Source organism: Lonchura striata, chromosome 8 (genome assembly GCF_046129695.1).
Source record: "Lonchura striata isolate bLonStr1 chromosome 8, bLonStr1.mat, whole genome shotgun sequence".
NCBI lineage: Eukaryota > Metazoa > Chordata > Aves > Passeriformes > Estrildidae > Lonchura > Lonchura striata.
The window spans coordinates 22,833,942-22,849,588 of record NC_134610.1 but is presented as its reverse complement, the minus strand read 5'-3'; the positions used below and the strand labels follow the sequence as shown (position 1 = coordinate 22,849,588).

Genomic DNA, 15,647 nt, shown 5'->3' with positions numbered 1-15,647 from the left:
GGCTCAGACTAAAATGAGTGTTGGATCACCTTTGAAAAAAAATTCAACTGGCTTTCTTCCTTTATTTTTTCCCTTTTCTGCATTAACACACTTTTTCTTGTAATCTGATTTTGTTACTTTCACTTGTACAACTACACAATTCCCAGAGCAGCTGATGTTGTAGGTGAAGCACTATGCTCTCAATAGTCCCAGCTTGCTAAACAGATACAGGATATCTGAGTTTGGCTAGGAAGGAACTTGATCCCTCCTTCTAAACTCTGGATAGCTCCAGACACTCTTTTTTTGGATGTGAGAATGCCACTGAAAGGGCATTGTTTTCTAGTCCTAGGGACGTATATAGTTTTATTTTAAAATTTTTTCTTCAGTATTTGTTCACTTTGTGTTCACTTCCTTGTAAAACAGCCCAGCTTCTTTGAACAGTTTATTTTCTGTTTCTCCACAGAGAAAAGTGAAAAGCAATCCATCTAGTTGCCATTCCCGGTGCTATTTGTGTTACACTTTTGTCTGGCTCTTATTCAAAATCAATTTAAATATCATAAATAATACAATTCATTGTATCTTTAAGCCCTAAGTACATTAGTTGCAGTAGATGGGCAAGTTCTAATCCAAGTCCATCCTGTAATTACATCAAATGCAACTTCCAACTTTCAATGGAGCTACTTCAATTTGCTTTAAGTACAAATGAAAGTTCAGACCTTCCAACTGTAATGAAAGTTTTGCTGGATAATAAAACAGGGCCCTGCTTTCAGTTATATTTCAGAGTTAGTACAGTTTATCTTCTCTTATTTGGCAAGGATATACATCCAATGTGCATCATCAAAAGGAGACATTTCTAATTGAATGGTATAAAGAGATCTATGGAAGCCCAGGTACCTGTGTGTGAAGAGGAGACAGCTGTTCCATTTCAGATTGTTGTAGTGCTCACAATGGAGCACTTTAAAAATTAATAAATATGATAACATTATTTTCTGCCCCTGATGATGAAAGTGTTTAATCAACTGTCACATAAAAAAACCAGCAGCACCAGGAACTCTTGTCAGGTGGAGCTGAAGCAAAGGGGTGACAGAAGAGCACCATTTTTTTGACCATTGAAGAGGGTTTCTACACTGATGCTGTTTGGCAAGAAAAGGCCTTACACAAGGTCAGAGGAACTTCTAGATTAATTTAAACTTATTTTGCTTGTTTTTTTTTTAAATTAACAAACATTTAAATTAGGTAAACATTTTTCTATATCATCAATTAGTTAGTTTACTGTACTGGGCAATTTATTGTTATTCAGCCATCTCTATTTTCTCAGCCTGGTCAAATACCATTTGGAATTCTACCACTGAGTACAAATTGGGTTGCCTGCTTGTACTGTCAGCTATGACTGACATTAATGGAACTTCAGTGCAATCAACATTACAATTAAATGCTGTCATGTCTTGTAATGTGTTCCATGCAGGCAGTCCCCTGTGCCCATCAGACTGATTGTTTCAGGAAGTATTTGTAAATGACTGGTGTGTCATTATCAGAGACAGCATACTATTTCAATTACACATTTATTCTTCTAAAAATAAAAAAATACAACAAAAAATTATTAGATGGGGCTTTTCCACAGTCCAGGTGATTGTTACTGTTAAATGGGACTTTCATAATCTGCTCATGTGAACAATCTTTCTTAATTCAATAAACATACATAGATACAAGGTTTGGAATTAATATCACATATTGAGGATTGTATAATAATAACTTCTTTTAATACTAAACAATGACCATATAAGATCTCACAGCAGTTTAGTTTATGAAGTTCAGCTTTGACTGAATAAACTTTTGGAGGCTCGCAGCAATAGAGAATTCAACAAATAATTATGGAAAGGTTCAGATGAATATTACATAACTGATTCAAAAGTTGCACAATTTCATTCATGGCATTAAAAGCTTTTTTATTGCATTGCAAAGTCATTTAATGAAAGTGAGTTTATAATTTTAGCTGCAACATGCATGATTTGATATGCAAGTGTTAGCAGTACAGAGAATTTGAGAAAAGGAAAGCAATTAGATACTTTCATTTTAATTTTGACGCCAGTCTAAAACTGCTTCTCCTGAAATTAATCCAGTTGAATTGTAAATCAAACTTTCAGTCACTTTAAGTTCTAAAATAAGGCCTTGGATGCTCCCATATGTAAATTTTGGGAAGTATTTCTGACTCCTTTTTCATATGGGAATAATTAACTATATCTTGAGCACACACGTTGGAAGAAGAATCAGATCTTACTGGCAAGTAAATTTAGGGCCTAAATGTCCATTGAGGCTCCTTTTGACAGAGAATAGGTGTAGCTTTCATCATCATATATGAAGACTACTAAGCCCATTTTAAGTACACAGACAGAGACCATTACCTGTAGTTCTTGGAAGCTATTTTCAAATTTAAGTTTTTTTCCCATTTGAAGCTGTGGATTTTTTCATGTCATCCATTCTTCTTACAGGATATCCATGATGTTTAGCTGAAATTAATGATAATTTAAATGTTGTTCCATCTCTTAGAGCAGTATTTAAATAATAAACATTTAAAATTACAAGTAATGTTTGGTTATTGTTATACCATTAGCTGTGCAAAAATTAGGAAACAATTTAATAGCATACCAAATTTACCTCTCTACCTTCTAACTAGTGGAAAAAAATATTACCCTCTAGAATAGTAAGCATATATCAGAAAGTGGTGAAATATGTGTTCTGCCATTTTCCATTGTCAGCAGAATCAAGTTTCTGCACATCTTATGTTAACTTCGGAATTTTAAAAGTAGCTTTAAAAGACATAAGACAAAAATGGCTTACCAGATGGATGTTTTAATGCATGTAGCATAGAGAAATATTAAATGGAGTCACGCTAAGATAAGAGTTTTGTAAGTTAGAGAAAGTGCCATAAAATATGACCAATTGTTTTTCAATGTAGCTCAAGTCCTCAAAAAGAAAATATAAGCACATTACCACAACTGAAATAAGGAAAGTAAAACACAATTTGAGCTCTCTTTGTATGGGACTTTCCTGTTACCTCTTTCAAGCTGAGGTTAAACGTAACACAGTTAATGCACACACAACTCTTCACAACAAGTTTCAAACATCCTTCAATACCTAGGTCCAGGCATGGGGGTTGTCTTTTCCAGGCCCTCCTGGTGAGCTCTGAGCATCTCCGCTGTGCCAGGCCAGCATCGCAGAGCTGCTGCTCAGAGACGCAGAGCTCGAGCCTGGAAGGGGCCCCGGGGGCTGCCTGTGGTGCTGAAGGTCAAGGAGAGGCACGAGCCACGTTTCCTTACACGGGGTAGCTGCTTGCCATAAGCAGTATGAACAGCAGAGCTCTCCCAGTTTCAGAGAGCAGTTAAAGAGCTAAAACCCTGGGAGGTTCAACTACGTGGGCAGCACGTAGTTCTACTCAGCAGCATTGGACAGTGGCATCAACAACTCTATGAATTTCAGTGTTGACTCTTAACAAGGAGAAAGGTTGCTCTTAAGAGAGCAAAAATCGTAAGACCTGGCAAACAGAATACACGGTGGTTTTAAAAATTTCTATATAATACAGAAAAGAAGAAAAAACCAGATTTTCTTTGCTGTACATTAGATATGACTAGGAACTACCATGGGAAAGGCAGGAAATAACTGCAACAGTAAAGACTAAGATGCTCTGATGTGCTTTGCACAAAAGGACGCTCATGCCCATCATGCAAAGTTTAGGAAAATTTGAGATTTTAAGTACAAGTTCGTAAATTGGTGAAGAGGTGTTGAAATTATCCCTGTGTCTGAGCCCACTGGCTGTGAAGGTGCCCTTCATGCTTCATGTCACAGTGGTGCTGGCCTGGGAGGGAGGGATCTTTCTACAGGAGGCAGGTCCTGGAAAGGAAAGGCAGAGAGCCCTCAGGGCAGTAGCTGAGGATGTCTCTTCACCTCCTGTCACCTCCCTCATTCCATAAGTCTTCTTCTCCAGGAGCAGTTTCTGACCGACGTGTTCGACATCCTAAGACCTTCCCAGGTCCACCATGACTCTCTGAAGATGCCTGCCAGGGGCAGGATCTCGTGGCTGACACCAGGACACGTAGAGGGACACTTGTCCAGAGGAAAGGCTCAGTTGTTTCATGTCCCGGTGCTGCTCTGTGGATGCCCAGGACAGACAGGGCTGTGCAGGGCAGCGAACACTGCTGGCGGCAGCCCTCGGGCATGGTGAGGAGTCCCACCTTTCCTCCAGCTTGTGTGAGCAGTGAGGCTGCCTCCCCCCCTGGCAGGCAGTGGCCTGGCCCCTAGGGCTGCTGTCATTCCTCCCTGCATCTCCCCAGCTGCCTGCTGCCCCAGGTGTGCTCTGTGGACCTGCTGCTGAGATACTTGGGATGAGCAGTAGATGGGCCAGCAGTGGCTGTGCTCAGGGTGCCCAGGTGGGGCTTCTTTGTCACAAGTCCCTGAACTAATCCCGAGCTCTCACTCCTGCAGCAGGTCCCTGGGCTGCTGGCCCTGCAGAGCTTTGGCAGGAAAAACTTTTTGGAGAGCTGGGGTGGTTTTCTCTTTGATAAGCTGATAGACATTAACTGGTTTGTTGCTCAGCCAATCCATCCATCTGAAGAGTACCGATTTTTTTGTCTCAGACATTCTAAAATGTCTTTGTAGAACAGGTATGAAACTGGTGACATTCTGTGCCCTATAGTTCCTCATGAGAAAGTAGCAGATATATTTTATGAAAGCAGGTCAGTGCCAAGGAGAAAAAACTGCAGGATTTGGCCCTTCAGATTTTATTTGAGGTTCTATTACAAACACAAGACTGAGTAAAGCTATAGTTTTGTGTTGTAAATGATTTTGGTATGTTCTGCTTGATTGCCTTTCAATTTTTCAAAACAAATGGATATTTCATTTTGGTTATTTACAGTTGTATGCTATTGCATAGCTTTTCTATAGAATAACAAATTTATGCAAGTTAATTTGTTTTACTTTTCTAAAATAACCCTATTGGCAAACTATGAAAAATAAATGAAAGTAATGGCTCGGGAGTTATGTGTTAACAGGGCAACAGTAACACCGTGCAGTCGGAGCTTCATGTCTCTAGAGTGCACACTTCAAAACGAGTGCTGCTTTGTCAATAACAAACGCTGCTCCTTTGTCACAATGAGACTGCTGCTGGAACACTTGAAACTGTGTTGCCCACCTGAGTAATCTCCAGCAGGTGCTGGGTTTAAACCCATACACAGATTTCTGTTGATACACCCAGGAGTCTTGTTGGTTTCCTTGCTCAGACAGTATTAGCTTTCTAAAGCCATATGTCTTGTATAAAGAATCATTAATATTTAGGAGGTCAGCCCAGGGAACATGGGCATGGTTATAGCTGGTGCCCAGTGGGACATCAGTCAGGGCTGGTACAGGAGGGGAGGGAGAACCACCACAGATGTCATCTCTAAATATTGAAAATTAAAGGGAAAATATTTTTCTTTGTAAACAATTTATTTAATAGTGATACAATCAGACTGGAAGTGCACAGAATCTGCTGTACGTAAGGCCACAGCTTGACTCACTGTTGTGCTATTGGTCATCTCTCTGGAGTTTGTTTTGAAGGAAGAAAACAAAATCCTTATGTGATTGATCTAACTTAATGTCCTACAAAGGAATATTTTCTGACCCCTACTGCTGATCAGTTCAGACTATGAAGCATGAGCTGTAATTATGCTTATTAGTTAGGCACTCATGTTTGCAGACTTGCTAGTGCTTATAAAGTCTTTTCTTCCTGTTTAAGACTATTATATTAATTTTTTCACTTTAATTTTGTGCAAGTCATAATTAGAAAAACATGCAATATTACTAAAGTCCATTGTCAAACTAATAACTGAAACAATAGTCAGAAAGAGGGCTCGTAAGTCATATGAGACACTCCCACCAATCAAACTAAACAAAGCCCCAAACTCCTGACATACATGGGTGAAAAAAACACCAAAAAGGTTTTACATGGCATTGTTGCAAATGAACACCTTTTCTGTTTTTACAAAGTAAGCTACTTTATAAATTCAGACTATACATTATCTTAGTTTTAAATCTTTAACTTAAAAACTTTTGATGATCAGTGTTGTCTCCTTTTATAAGAATTGTTTTGGGAGTAAAGAAATAAGAGTTGGCTGAGCTGTTTCATGTGTCCTATCTGTTGTAGTAATTTTTTTCCTATAAGAAATATAGGATGCTGGCACTGTATAAATAGTCACAATATAACTGGGCTGTGCTTATTTATTTGGGAGAATTAGGTTTGCAATGCTGCTGCCTGGTACTAGTTTGTTCTCCTGCTGCCTTTGTCTCTGGGGTTTAGGTATTTTGGGGGAGATGACAGGAATAGCTGCAGCAGTCCCTACATGGAAGTCTTGTCAGAGATTGCTTTATTACTTGTGTTTTGTATGTGAGTTTCTTGTCTACAAGGTTTGCCCTTATCTCCTTTAGCAGTTTATTGCTTGGGTTTTGTTTCCTGTTTATTCACAATGTAATTTGCACCATATGTGATTTTTAGAAAAGTGTATCTACAACAGACTGCATGCCCTAATTTTTTTGTTTGTATTTAGCTTTTTTTAATGCTATGCTTTGAATATAGAGAACTTGCTGTCTTTTAGATTGCTCTTTTAGCTTTCTTGCTCTTTTTTCTTTCTATAAAAACTTATGTATTATACTTATAGGAAGTGTGATTAGGAAAGTGAATTGAGTTATGAAATCTTCCAACTTCAATTTCTTTATTTTTGTAAAGGCTCTTGGCTTTCTATAAATTCACTCAAAATTGTCTCTCATGCAGTTTGGCACTCCAGTAATACTCAGGTATTAACAATGCTGTCATAATACTTGCATTAGTTATTTTTTATGCAACTTAGCAACTTAATTAGGAACTTAAATACAGTATAATCCAGGAAATTTTGACACAACTTTGTGTGCCTTTTTTTTTTTTTAAATAGAGCTCTTTTCTTAAAAAAAACAAAGCAACAACAAAAAATGGTGCTGTAAATAGTAAAATATAATAGGCCAGGCCTGTTAATAGAATATTTTTGTAGTGTTCTCTTCTGTGCCATGAAAAGATTTGAAAGGTGTTTCAAATAATAAAATCAAAAATATCTTTCTCTTTTAGCTGTCAGCCTTGGCTGAGGCATTTGGTGCATTTCACTAGATTAAACACTTTTTCTTAGATACTGACGAAAGAGGAAATGGCTTTGTCATGAAGACTTAATTCCTGGAAATGTTATCAAGCAGGTTTCATCCTCATTGTAATATTTGATTCTTAGCTAACTTTGGTTAGGGTTATACTTTTTTCTTTTGTTCTAAATCATGGTAATAACGATAAAATGTACTGGTTTCGATAAGGTTATAAAAAGACATATTTTCAAGTTTGAAGAGTTATCCTATGTTGAAAAAACCAGAAAATCACAGTGGAACTTGTATGTCTGCTAACAATGTATGAACTACCAACTTCAAGTGAAAATCAACACTGAAAAGCAGTTGGTAAAACTGCTCAGAAGCCAAAACTTTAGCTGAAAGCTGAGACTCTGATTATACATGATTCTACAACCCTAATGGAAAAAAACCTTTCTGTACCTTAATCTGGTCTTCTACAGAATAAAACCATGAAGATATTTGTCTCTTCTCATTCACTGGCAATCTTCAAATATATCCAAAAACATGGGACTACACTGTTCCCATGCAGGTAACTGGATTATCAGCACTTGGATTGATGGATCAAACTTGCTTTCTTCTATGTCTTTACTTCACCTTTCACAGGGCAACATTGACAATCAGTAAATATTCTTAAGGCTAGAATAGGATTTCTCCTACAGAGTAACTTTTCCTTGATGGCAGATGTGAAATTCCAGTTAAAAATGCCTCAGCCTTCGCATTTTTAATATCTCTGTATAGAAAACTCATTATATAGAACCAAAGCAGTATTTAGTAATTCTTTAAACAGTCAGTGGAAGACCTTAATTAATGAGTATTCTTGTATGAAAATACTGTAAGTAAAATTGCAATTATGTGAAGTCTCTCTCTCAAAAGCTTTTATCTAGTCTGCCCCTTATTTCTGAATATATGTCTTAATCGTAAAAAATTTAAAAGCAAGTGCTGCATTGCTGCCATAAACACTGGGACTCCTTACTGCCCAGGACCCTGGTGCAAATGAGACCCTGTTGTGTTGCAGGCTGTTCCAACATGTGGATGAGATACAGTGTGTATCTCAAAATGTTTGCAATCTGACAGAGCTTCTCTCTGATTTACCAACTTTATTGTCAGCTGCTAAACAGGCCTCCTTGCTCAAGGTTGCTACCCTGTGAGGAGAGTGGGGTATAAATATTGTCCATTCTTGGCCATCACAGTTCATACCTGGGCATTAAAGTTTTTATTGGTATTGCTAAACTCAGTAAAACCACTCTCTTAGATCTTGCCATGTATGTCCTATTATGACAATAACGGATGAAAGAAGAGAGTGTGGGGATAAGAGGTTTGGAACAGGTCATCCAGTCACTGTTTCCTGTGCATGGTTCAACAATATCAGTGTTGCCAGGAGCAGCATTTTATTTTACTTATATGTCTCTCCTCATCACTTATTCAAATGTCGCCCAAATGAAATTCTGGCCTGCTTTTCCACGAAAGAGTAGGGGTAGGTTCACTTCACATCTTGATGTTTCTCAGCTTTTACCAAGTTACTGAGTTTTTGTCAATAGTGCCTCATTTTTCTAATTAAATGCATTAACTTTCTTAGACTACTGTACTTTTAGTTTCAGCTCCAAGACTTAATATCCTTCTGCAAAAGGTCATCCAGTTCTCTAGCATCAGTGGATATAATCTGATACCCTTCTTCCTCCTAGGGTGGAGGTTCCAGGGAGAGAGAGAGAAAACTTCCATGATCTGCCTGAAAAGAGAAGCAATGCAGCAGGAACAAGCTGTACATTAAAGGAAATACCAACACTTTTCACTTGTGTCTCTGCTACTCCATAGCATCCATGAAGGAGCGGTGGCTCCACAGCTGGTCACTACATTTACATGTTGCTAACTCTGCCAGCTGTGCAGTGTGCATCTCATTCAGACAGGTTCCCCAGCTCCTGTCCTGTGTGCCAGCACACCCTGCAGATCAAACAGCACTTTCTATGTTAGCCTTGAGGCCTGTTGGAAAGGCAGTGACTACATATACCACATGCATGGAGTGTACTGAGACGAGAAAATCTCAACTCACTTCTGGTGTGACCAACAGCTGTTTTGGTTTTTTCAGCTAAATTGCCCCTTGAAAGTTTACTTCTTTGTAAGACCCACTAGGTGTCAATCAACAACAGTATTGCTACTCAAGTGTTATTTCAGTGTTCTCCCCATGTACTCTGCTTTGTTTGGTACAAAATTAGTAGTGCAGGGATTGTCTCTTCAGTAGCAAAAAATATATTATCAATATTTCAGCAACAGCAAGTATTCCAAATAGTAGTTCAGACATTACCAGGAAGTACTGGAAGAAATATTTAATTTATTCATTAGTGAAGCCTACTGTGTGATAATTGCACTGCATTTTCCCTTCTCCTGTTGTAGAAGAGCAGTATCTTTCTAGGCAGGATTCTCTATGATGCAGAACAGTTCAGCTTCTGTTGAACTTGATATAAAAGTGTTCAGAAGCATATGGAAAGATCACAAGATCAGGCAAATCTGCATCCTTGATGCTGTTATTAAAAAACATCCATCATGGGAGTTGTGGCTCTCCCAGTACCTTCTGGTTGAGATTTTGGAAAATGTGCAATAAGTAATGAAGTAACCAAATGTATATGTTAATCTTTACAATGGGTAAAAATAGATCATTTCTAAATCATGTCTCAAAGTGAAGAAACTATTTCTGTAGCATCTGGATTTTACAACAGGGAAATAGAAATAGATAAAAATTTGTCAAGAAAAAAAAGGTGTCAGTTTTTAGTATCAGTAAAAAATGATTGAATTGCTCATCACAATCAAATTAAGGATGGTGTGGATTGTTTTCATGACTTGAGACAAATATGGCCATTATTTCCCAGCCAATATTGTTTAAACTTTTGAAAACAAGAAGTTGTGCCTAGTTTTGTACAACAGCTTAGTTCCCTTATGTTAGAAGAGTCTGAGCTGGCTTTAACTATTGCAGCACAATGCTAACTTCACCCTTCGGAAGGGTGAACAGAGGAACAGAGCTGCTGCCAGTGAAAAGCAGTAATTTCCTCTCTGGCTGATAGAAGAGCTGTTGAAGACTATGCTCCACCAAGATGAACAAAAGTGATGTCAGCACTACCTCTCAAGTTTTCATCCTCCTTTGAGTTACTTTATGATCTGCAATTTGGGCTTTCCTGTTCCAGAGACTGGATTGCTGCACAGTGCCTTTTTTGAACAGGGACATTCCTGTACTTCATTTTCCAGAAAGAGCTGAGGTTTTGACTGCATTTCTTTGAGAACTTGTTTGTACTGGATGCAGTCCACATAACCTGCCATACTTGAACAGACAGATATGGGCCAAAAAGAGTCTCCATTTACTTGAGAGAGACATCGTGAGCCTGGGTGTGAAATGGCAGCAGGGCCTAGCAGACGTGTGCATGTATGCTCACATTACTCATGGCAGATATCAGTCTCTGCTTACATTCTACTTCTTGAGGTAGAAATGTGGGACTTCAGTGAATATGATTATGTAATGGTAAATCTTTTACTTATCCCCTGAGAAAAGTGAGGAAAAACAGCTAATAATGGGCTGATAACAGAGAAGCAACAGCCTAATGCTACTGAAAAATACCATATCAGACATTGAGAAAGTACTTAGCTGTGTAAAGAATGCTTACATATATGAAATGTATGTTAATGTTTCCTTATTTCCTTTTGAAGGATCGACGCTTTAATGATGAGATTGACAAACTGACTGGATACAAGACAAAGTCACTCTTGTGCATGCCCATAAGAAATAGTGATGGAGAGATTATTGGTGTTGCCCAAGCAATAAATAAGACTCCAGGAGGTGCCCCTTTTTCTGATGATGATGAAAAGGTAAGGTTACCTTTACTTTTGCATGCTTTCTAAATTTTTTCTCTAATTCAGCAGACTTATCTAAAGAAACTTAATCTAAATTAGTAAATAGCACATAATTTGTGTTTATGCTGTTTTTCTGGAAGTGCATAACAAAGTGTACATTTTTGTTGTTTTCAATAGAAAATGTAATAGAAATAAGAAAGAAAAAGAAAATTCTGTAAATGTCTGAGTTCCTCTGTTAATCTTATGCAGACCTTTTTTATGTAGTAGACCTTAGTAGGAAGACATTTTTATTTTTGAAAACTTTATTTGTAAGAATTAGTTTGGAGGGAAATTATCACAGAGATACTCCTAAGCTTGCTGACTCTAAAAATCAAGATCTTCTCTTAGTACTTTCGATGGGATAAATGCCTGTAGCATATGCAAAAGAAATTTTATTTTAGAGGAAATTATGCATATATAAATCTGTTATTCTAAAATATTTGAGACTTGCAAATACTTAAGGACAAAGAGAATGGGAAGGAACACCAGGTATGTGTATCTCAAGTGGAATTTGGAGAGTAAAGTAAGCTTAAAAGGCAGGAAAGTGGAAGTTTCTGCAAAGAAGGGACTTGAATTAAAGACAGGGGAAATAGGAAATGCTGCTGATGAAGGCAAACCTTGGAGGGAAAATGTGCAGGAAGCCAAAATGTGACTGGGGAAGAGAATGATAGAGGGCAGCAAACTGGGGAGGAACAGAACTGCAACTCTCTCAGCCCAGGAGAAATGGAATCTGCTTTAGGCATGTAATAGGGAACTACTCTTCTGTGTATTGAAACAGTGTTGAATCTCATTTCTGTGGAAGTGTAGTTAGAGGCAGACTTTTCCTCCAAAAAGCTCTATATTGCTTCAAATGCAGTTAATGTTATACACCCACTTTAAAAAAATACAAACAACTTTTGGTTTTTATTTCTGCAAGGTGTTTGCGTAACTGATTTAGCATAGTGATTTAGATTGAATAACTAACTTTAAATATAACTCCCAATTTTCACATGGTACTTCATCTGAAGTTATCCAGTGGTTCTTAAATTCCTTCTTTAGAAGCTATCTAAACTTGAGTAACCATAGGTTGCTTCTGAGTTACTTTTGATTCTTGAGACTCCTGGGTGTTGAATATTGATTTATTATCAATGTATGCCTCAACGGGTATCTAAATGCAAATTAAACCTTTCCTGAATAGGGGTTTTCAGCACTTCTTTTCTTAGTACTGTCCTTGTAAAGGAAATTTTCTCTAAAATACAGCTTTTAACATGGATACTACATTTGATTATCATATGTTAAACTAGCAAAACAACAGTAAATATTTGAATTGTGTATCACATAAATATTCTAATGTTTAAATATTTGATGCTGATGCTGAGGCATTTGCTTCCATTCATTGACTACCAAATATTATCTAAAAACCAGCAAATTGCCCATACTTTTTTGTCTTTATTTTGTTTTTAGTTATTTAGATCACTGTTAGAGTTATAAGTGTGTATGTTAGAACTGTTCAAGAATATATTGAATGGGTTCTGACATGTGCTGTTATTTCAAAACCCATGATTTTAAGGTTTTTTTGTCAGTTAGTAACCTAGAAAGCATGATATACCTCTGGGAAGCAAGAGAGCACATAGTTTCAGGAGAACTGCCTTGCAGGATTAGCAAACAGGTATTTTTAACCATAATATCAACATAGATGTTTATGAGGAAAGGAGACAGGTGAAAACTGAAAAAACCCTCTTCAGAATAAGAAAACTTTGGTAGCCTGGGTATTGAGGTGGCTTTTGCAGAAAAGCCTGGTGAGTAGCTGGCAAAAGACCTATGTGCAGTTTTATGTTGATGCTACAGCTTCTGACAATCTGCAGCTTCAGAATGGTTAGAAAATGAAAATGTAAATTAGTAGTCTTTTTCCTACCCCTGAAATCCTCTCAGAAAAATGTGAGTATCATTTGAGTCTGGCTTTTGTTTGCAAGTGTCATTCCTCTCTTAGTATTGTGTGAAGCAATTAAAATAATCTGTTGGAGTTTTTTTATAAAATGACAAGACTATATTGTCTAATGAAATGTCTCTTGGCAGCACTGTTGTCTCGAGTCAATAGGAAACAAAGACTTATGTTTTCAATTAGAATTAAGTAGATGCTAGCATCATTTTATATACTCTTAGTTGTTTTCAGGAATTTAATAGCAAATAAAATATTTAATGTTTGAGGAGTTTTTAATGCTCTCAAGCAGTAACCAAGTTTATATTTTGCAGCATCTGAATTGGAATATTGTATTGCAAAGTTCTTGTTTTTTTCTCGTGGCAAATTCTCAGGGTTTTCTTCTACCTATCTGATCACAGTGTTAAAAGCACAGCACAAATAAGAAATAGGAGTGAATTTTCCACATTTAAATTGTTTCCCACTGCCAAATTTATTTTCTCCTTTTGTTGTTAGGGATGTTTTAGCCAATTCATTGTTTAAGTGCAGAATCAGATGACAGCCACAGGCATGAGAGAAAGATGTCACAGTGTATTTTGTCACCACAACAGCAGTGGCTCAATTGAACAGACTGATTTTGGAGATTTTCAGTTTGCTACAATCAATATTAGAATACCTTATTACCCATAACAGTCATCACTATTACACTATGTTGTGTAATTGGTAACTTTTTGGAAAAATAGCAGGTGATACACTTTTACATGTATTTTGCAAATGAAGAGACCTGCTCATTTGCACAGACAAGGAGTGGAGAGATAAAAGCCCCGAAGCCTTGGAAAGAACTCTGCACCCAACATGCATTCCCTGTACTGGGCTGAAGCTTCACTTAAGGCTACGTGCTGTTTGCTGGTGAGTCACACATGTTCCAGGACTGCTGAGAATAGCCTAACAAGAGTTTGACAGGCTGTGGTTTCAATCATTGTCTGCCCTTTAGAGTCTTCTGAAATGCAGTGCCAAAACAAATCTAGTCCTCCATCAGAGAGGCTTAACAAACAGCAACAGCAGCTCCATGGTCACTTAAATTGGCATCCTGGTTCTCTCTGCCTCTGACGTCCTCCTCGTCTGGGAGAAGTGAATTGACTGCAGGGAAGGTACCCAGGGCTGCCATCTCGAGTTAAACCCTGCTGGTTTTGCTGAAAACCAGAAGTTTGAATGCAGTGAGACCTGGGAGGGGGAAGTAAAAACTCGGTTTGTTTTCTGTGCTCTGTGGGTAGTTTTATTAAGAAGTATATGTGTCTGTAGAGTACAGGATTTATCTGATGTGTTATTTGGTTTGGGGGGCTTGAAGATAAGTGTTCTCATGCTCCAGCATCTTATTTCTCACATTCCTAATAGTAACCTTGTGATTCTGAATTTTTCAATGTGCTCTTCTTGGTCCATATTCATTAAAACTTAAATATATCCTACATAAGGTCTACCACAGTGATGAATTATTTCCAGGAATTTTGCTATACCTGATAATTCATTTTCTATGAATATTTACATGTTGAGCTTAGAGTCACGCTGGCAGATAGCAATTTTAAAGTAAATTTAAAGTAAGGACCATTCCTTCATCTTAGGGAAGTAATCAACCGTAAATAAAACTACTAGGAAAGGAAGTGATCCAGAACACACAAGCATCTCTGGCTGCTGTGAAAATGGTAACTCTAGCTCTGTGAATGTGTGTAATCTACAGAAAAAAAAGTCACCTGAAAATAATTGATGGATCCACTACAAAGGAACATATGAGAAACAAATTAGATAAAGAACTTTTTTTTGTGTGTGTTCCATATATGGCAGTATGTGACAACCTCCTGCTGATACCTGCCTTGGCTCTCTCGCTTGGCAGTGACATTCCAGAAGCTATTATTTAAAAATGGCATAATCCTCAAAGGTATCATGTGGCCCAGATGTCATGTATCTCCCAGTGCAAGAGACAAATATGCAGAAAGAAGACTGAAAATAATGAAGGCATTTGAAGGATGAAGGTGCTGAGGCACCACAGCTATCTGGGAAAACTCTAATGGTCTATTAGGCACACTTCTCGAAAAGTACATGTTACACAAATCTAAATTAAAATAAATCACAGTAACTGAACTGTCTTGCTGAGGGAGTTTAAAGCAATTTGCCACTAGGATATTTGCTTTATCAAGGCAGCTTAACACCATTGGTTTGCAACCAACAGCACAAAATTACTGCCATGACAGACATTTGCATGGACTTCCTTCAGTTTTATATACATTCAGTCATTCTTTCAAGTTAAGCTGAAAGTCTAGACTTCTTTTTAATTACAGAACTTGAAAATTATGCAAAACTTAACAAAAACCTCCCTGTATCTGTTTTGAGACTGGTGGTTAATATTTGAATTGGACATCTTAATCTCTGAGGTATGGAAACCTGTTTAAGATGTGCTGCAGGGATATTTCAGTGAACCATATATTTTTTCAAATATAAATGTGTATTTTCCTAAACTCATGAGATGCTTTGTTGCTGTGTGTTTACGGTACATACTACACTAAATTCTTGATACTTGCTTGATGCCTCTAGATGTTATCATAAAACAAATTAGAAATTGGTCACATTTGGTGTCAAGAAGGGTTTCCTGTATAGAATAGCTCAAGACAAATTGTCATGGGCTTTTTTTGTGGGGACTGGAGTTTTGTTGTTACCTTCCTTACTCTCCCTATTA

The 15,647-nt window shown here is 37.5% G+C and overlaps 1 protein-coding gene and 1 long non-coding RNA gene across 3 annotated transcripts in view; one reads left to right on the top strand and one right to left on the bottom strand.

The window, feature by feature from the left end:
• The window catches only part of PDE11A (phosphodiesterase 11A), a 107,783-nt gene that overhangs the window by 1,851 nt on the left and 90,285 nt on the right, over positions 1 to 15,647 (top strand). The window contains exon 2 of one of the 2 annotated variants that reach the window (XM_077785065.1): positions 10,840 to 10,998. In XM_077785065.1, coding sequence (XP_077641191.1) covers positions 10,840 to 10,998 — 159 coding nt within the window. Of the gene's footprint in view, positions 1 to 10,839; positions 10,999 to 15,647 lie in introns of those variants that run through there. The other variant, XM_077785066.1, reaches the window with a different exon arrangement.
• Positions 2,311 to 15,647, bottom strand: part of LOC110482909 (uncharacterized) — a 118,977-nt gene continuing 105,640 nt past the window's right edge. The window contains exon 4 of the long non-coding RNA XR_013340377.1: positions 2,311 to 2,486. This is a non-coding gene — a long non-coding RNA (uncharacterized LOC110482909). The remainder of the gene's footprint in view (positions 2,487 to 15,647) is intronic.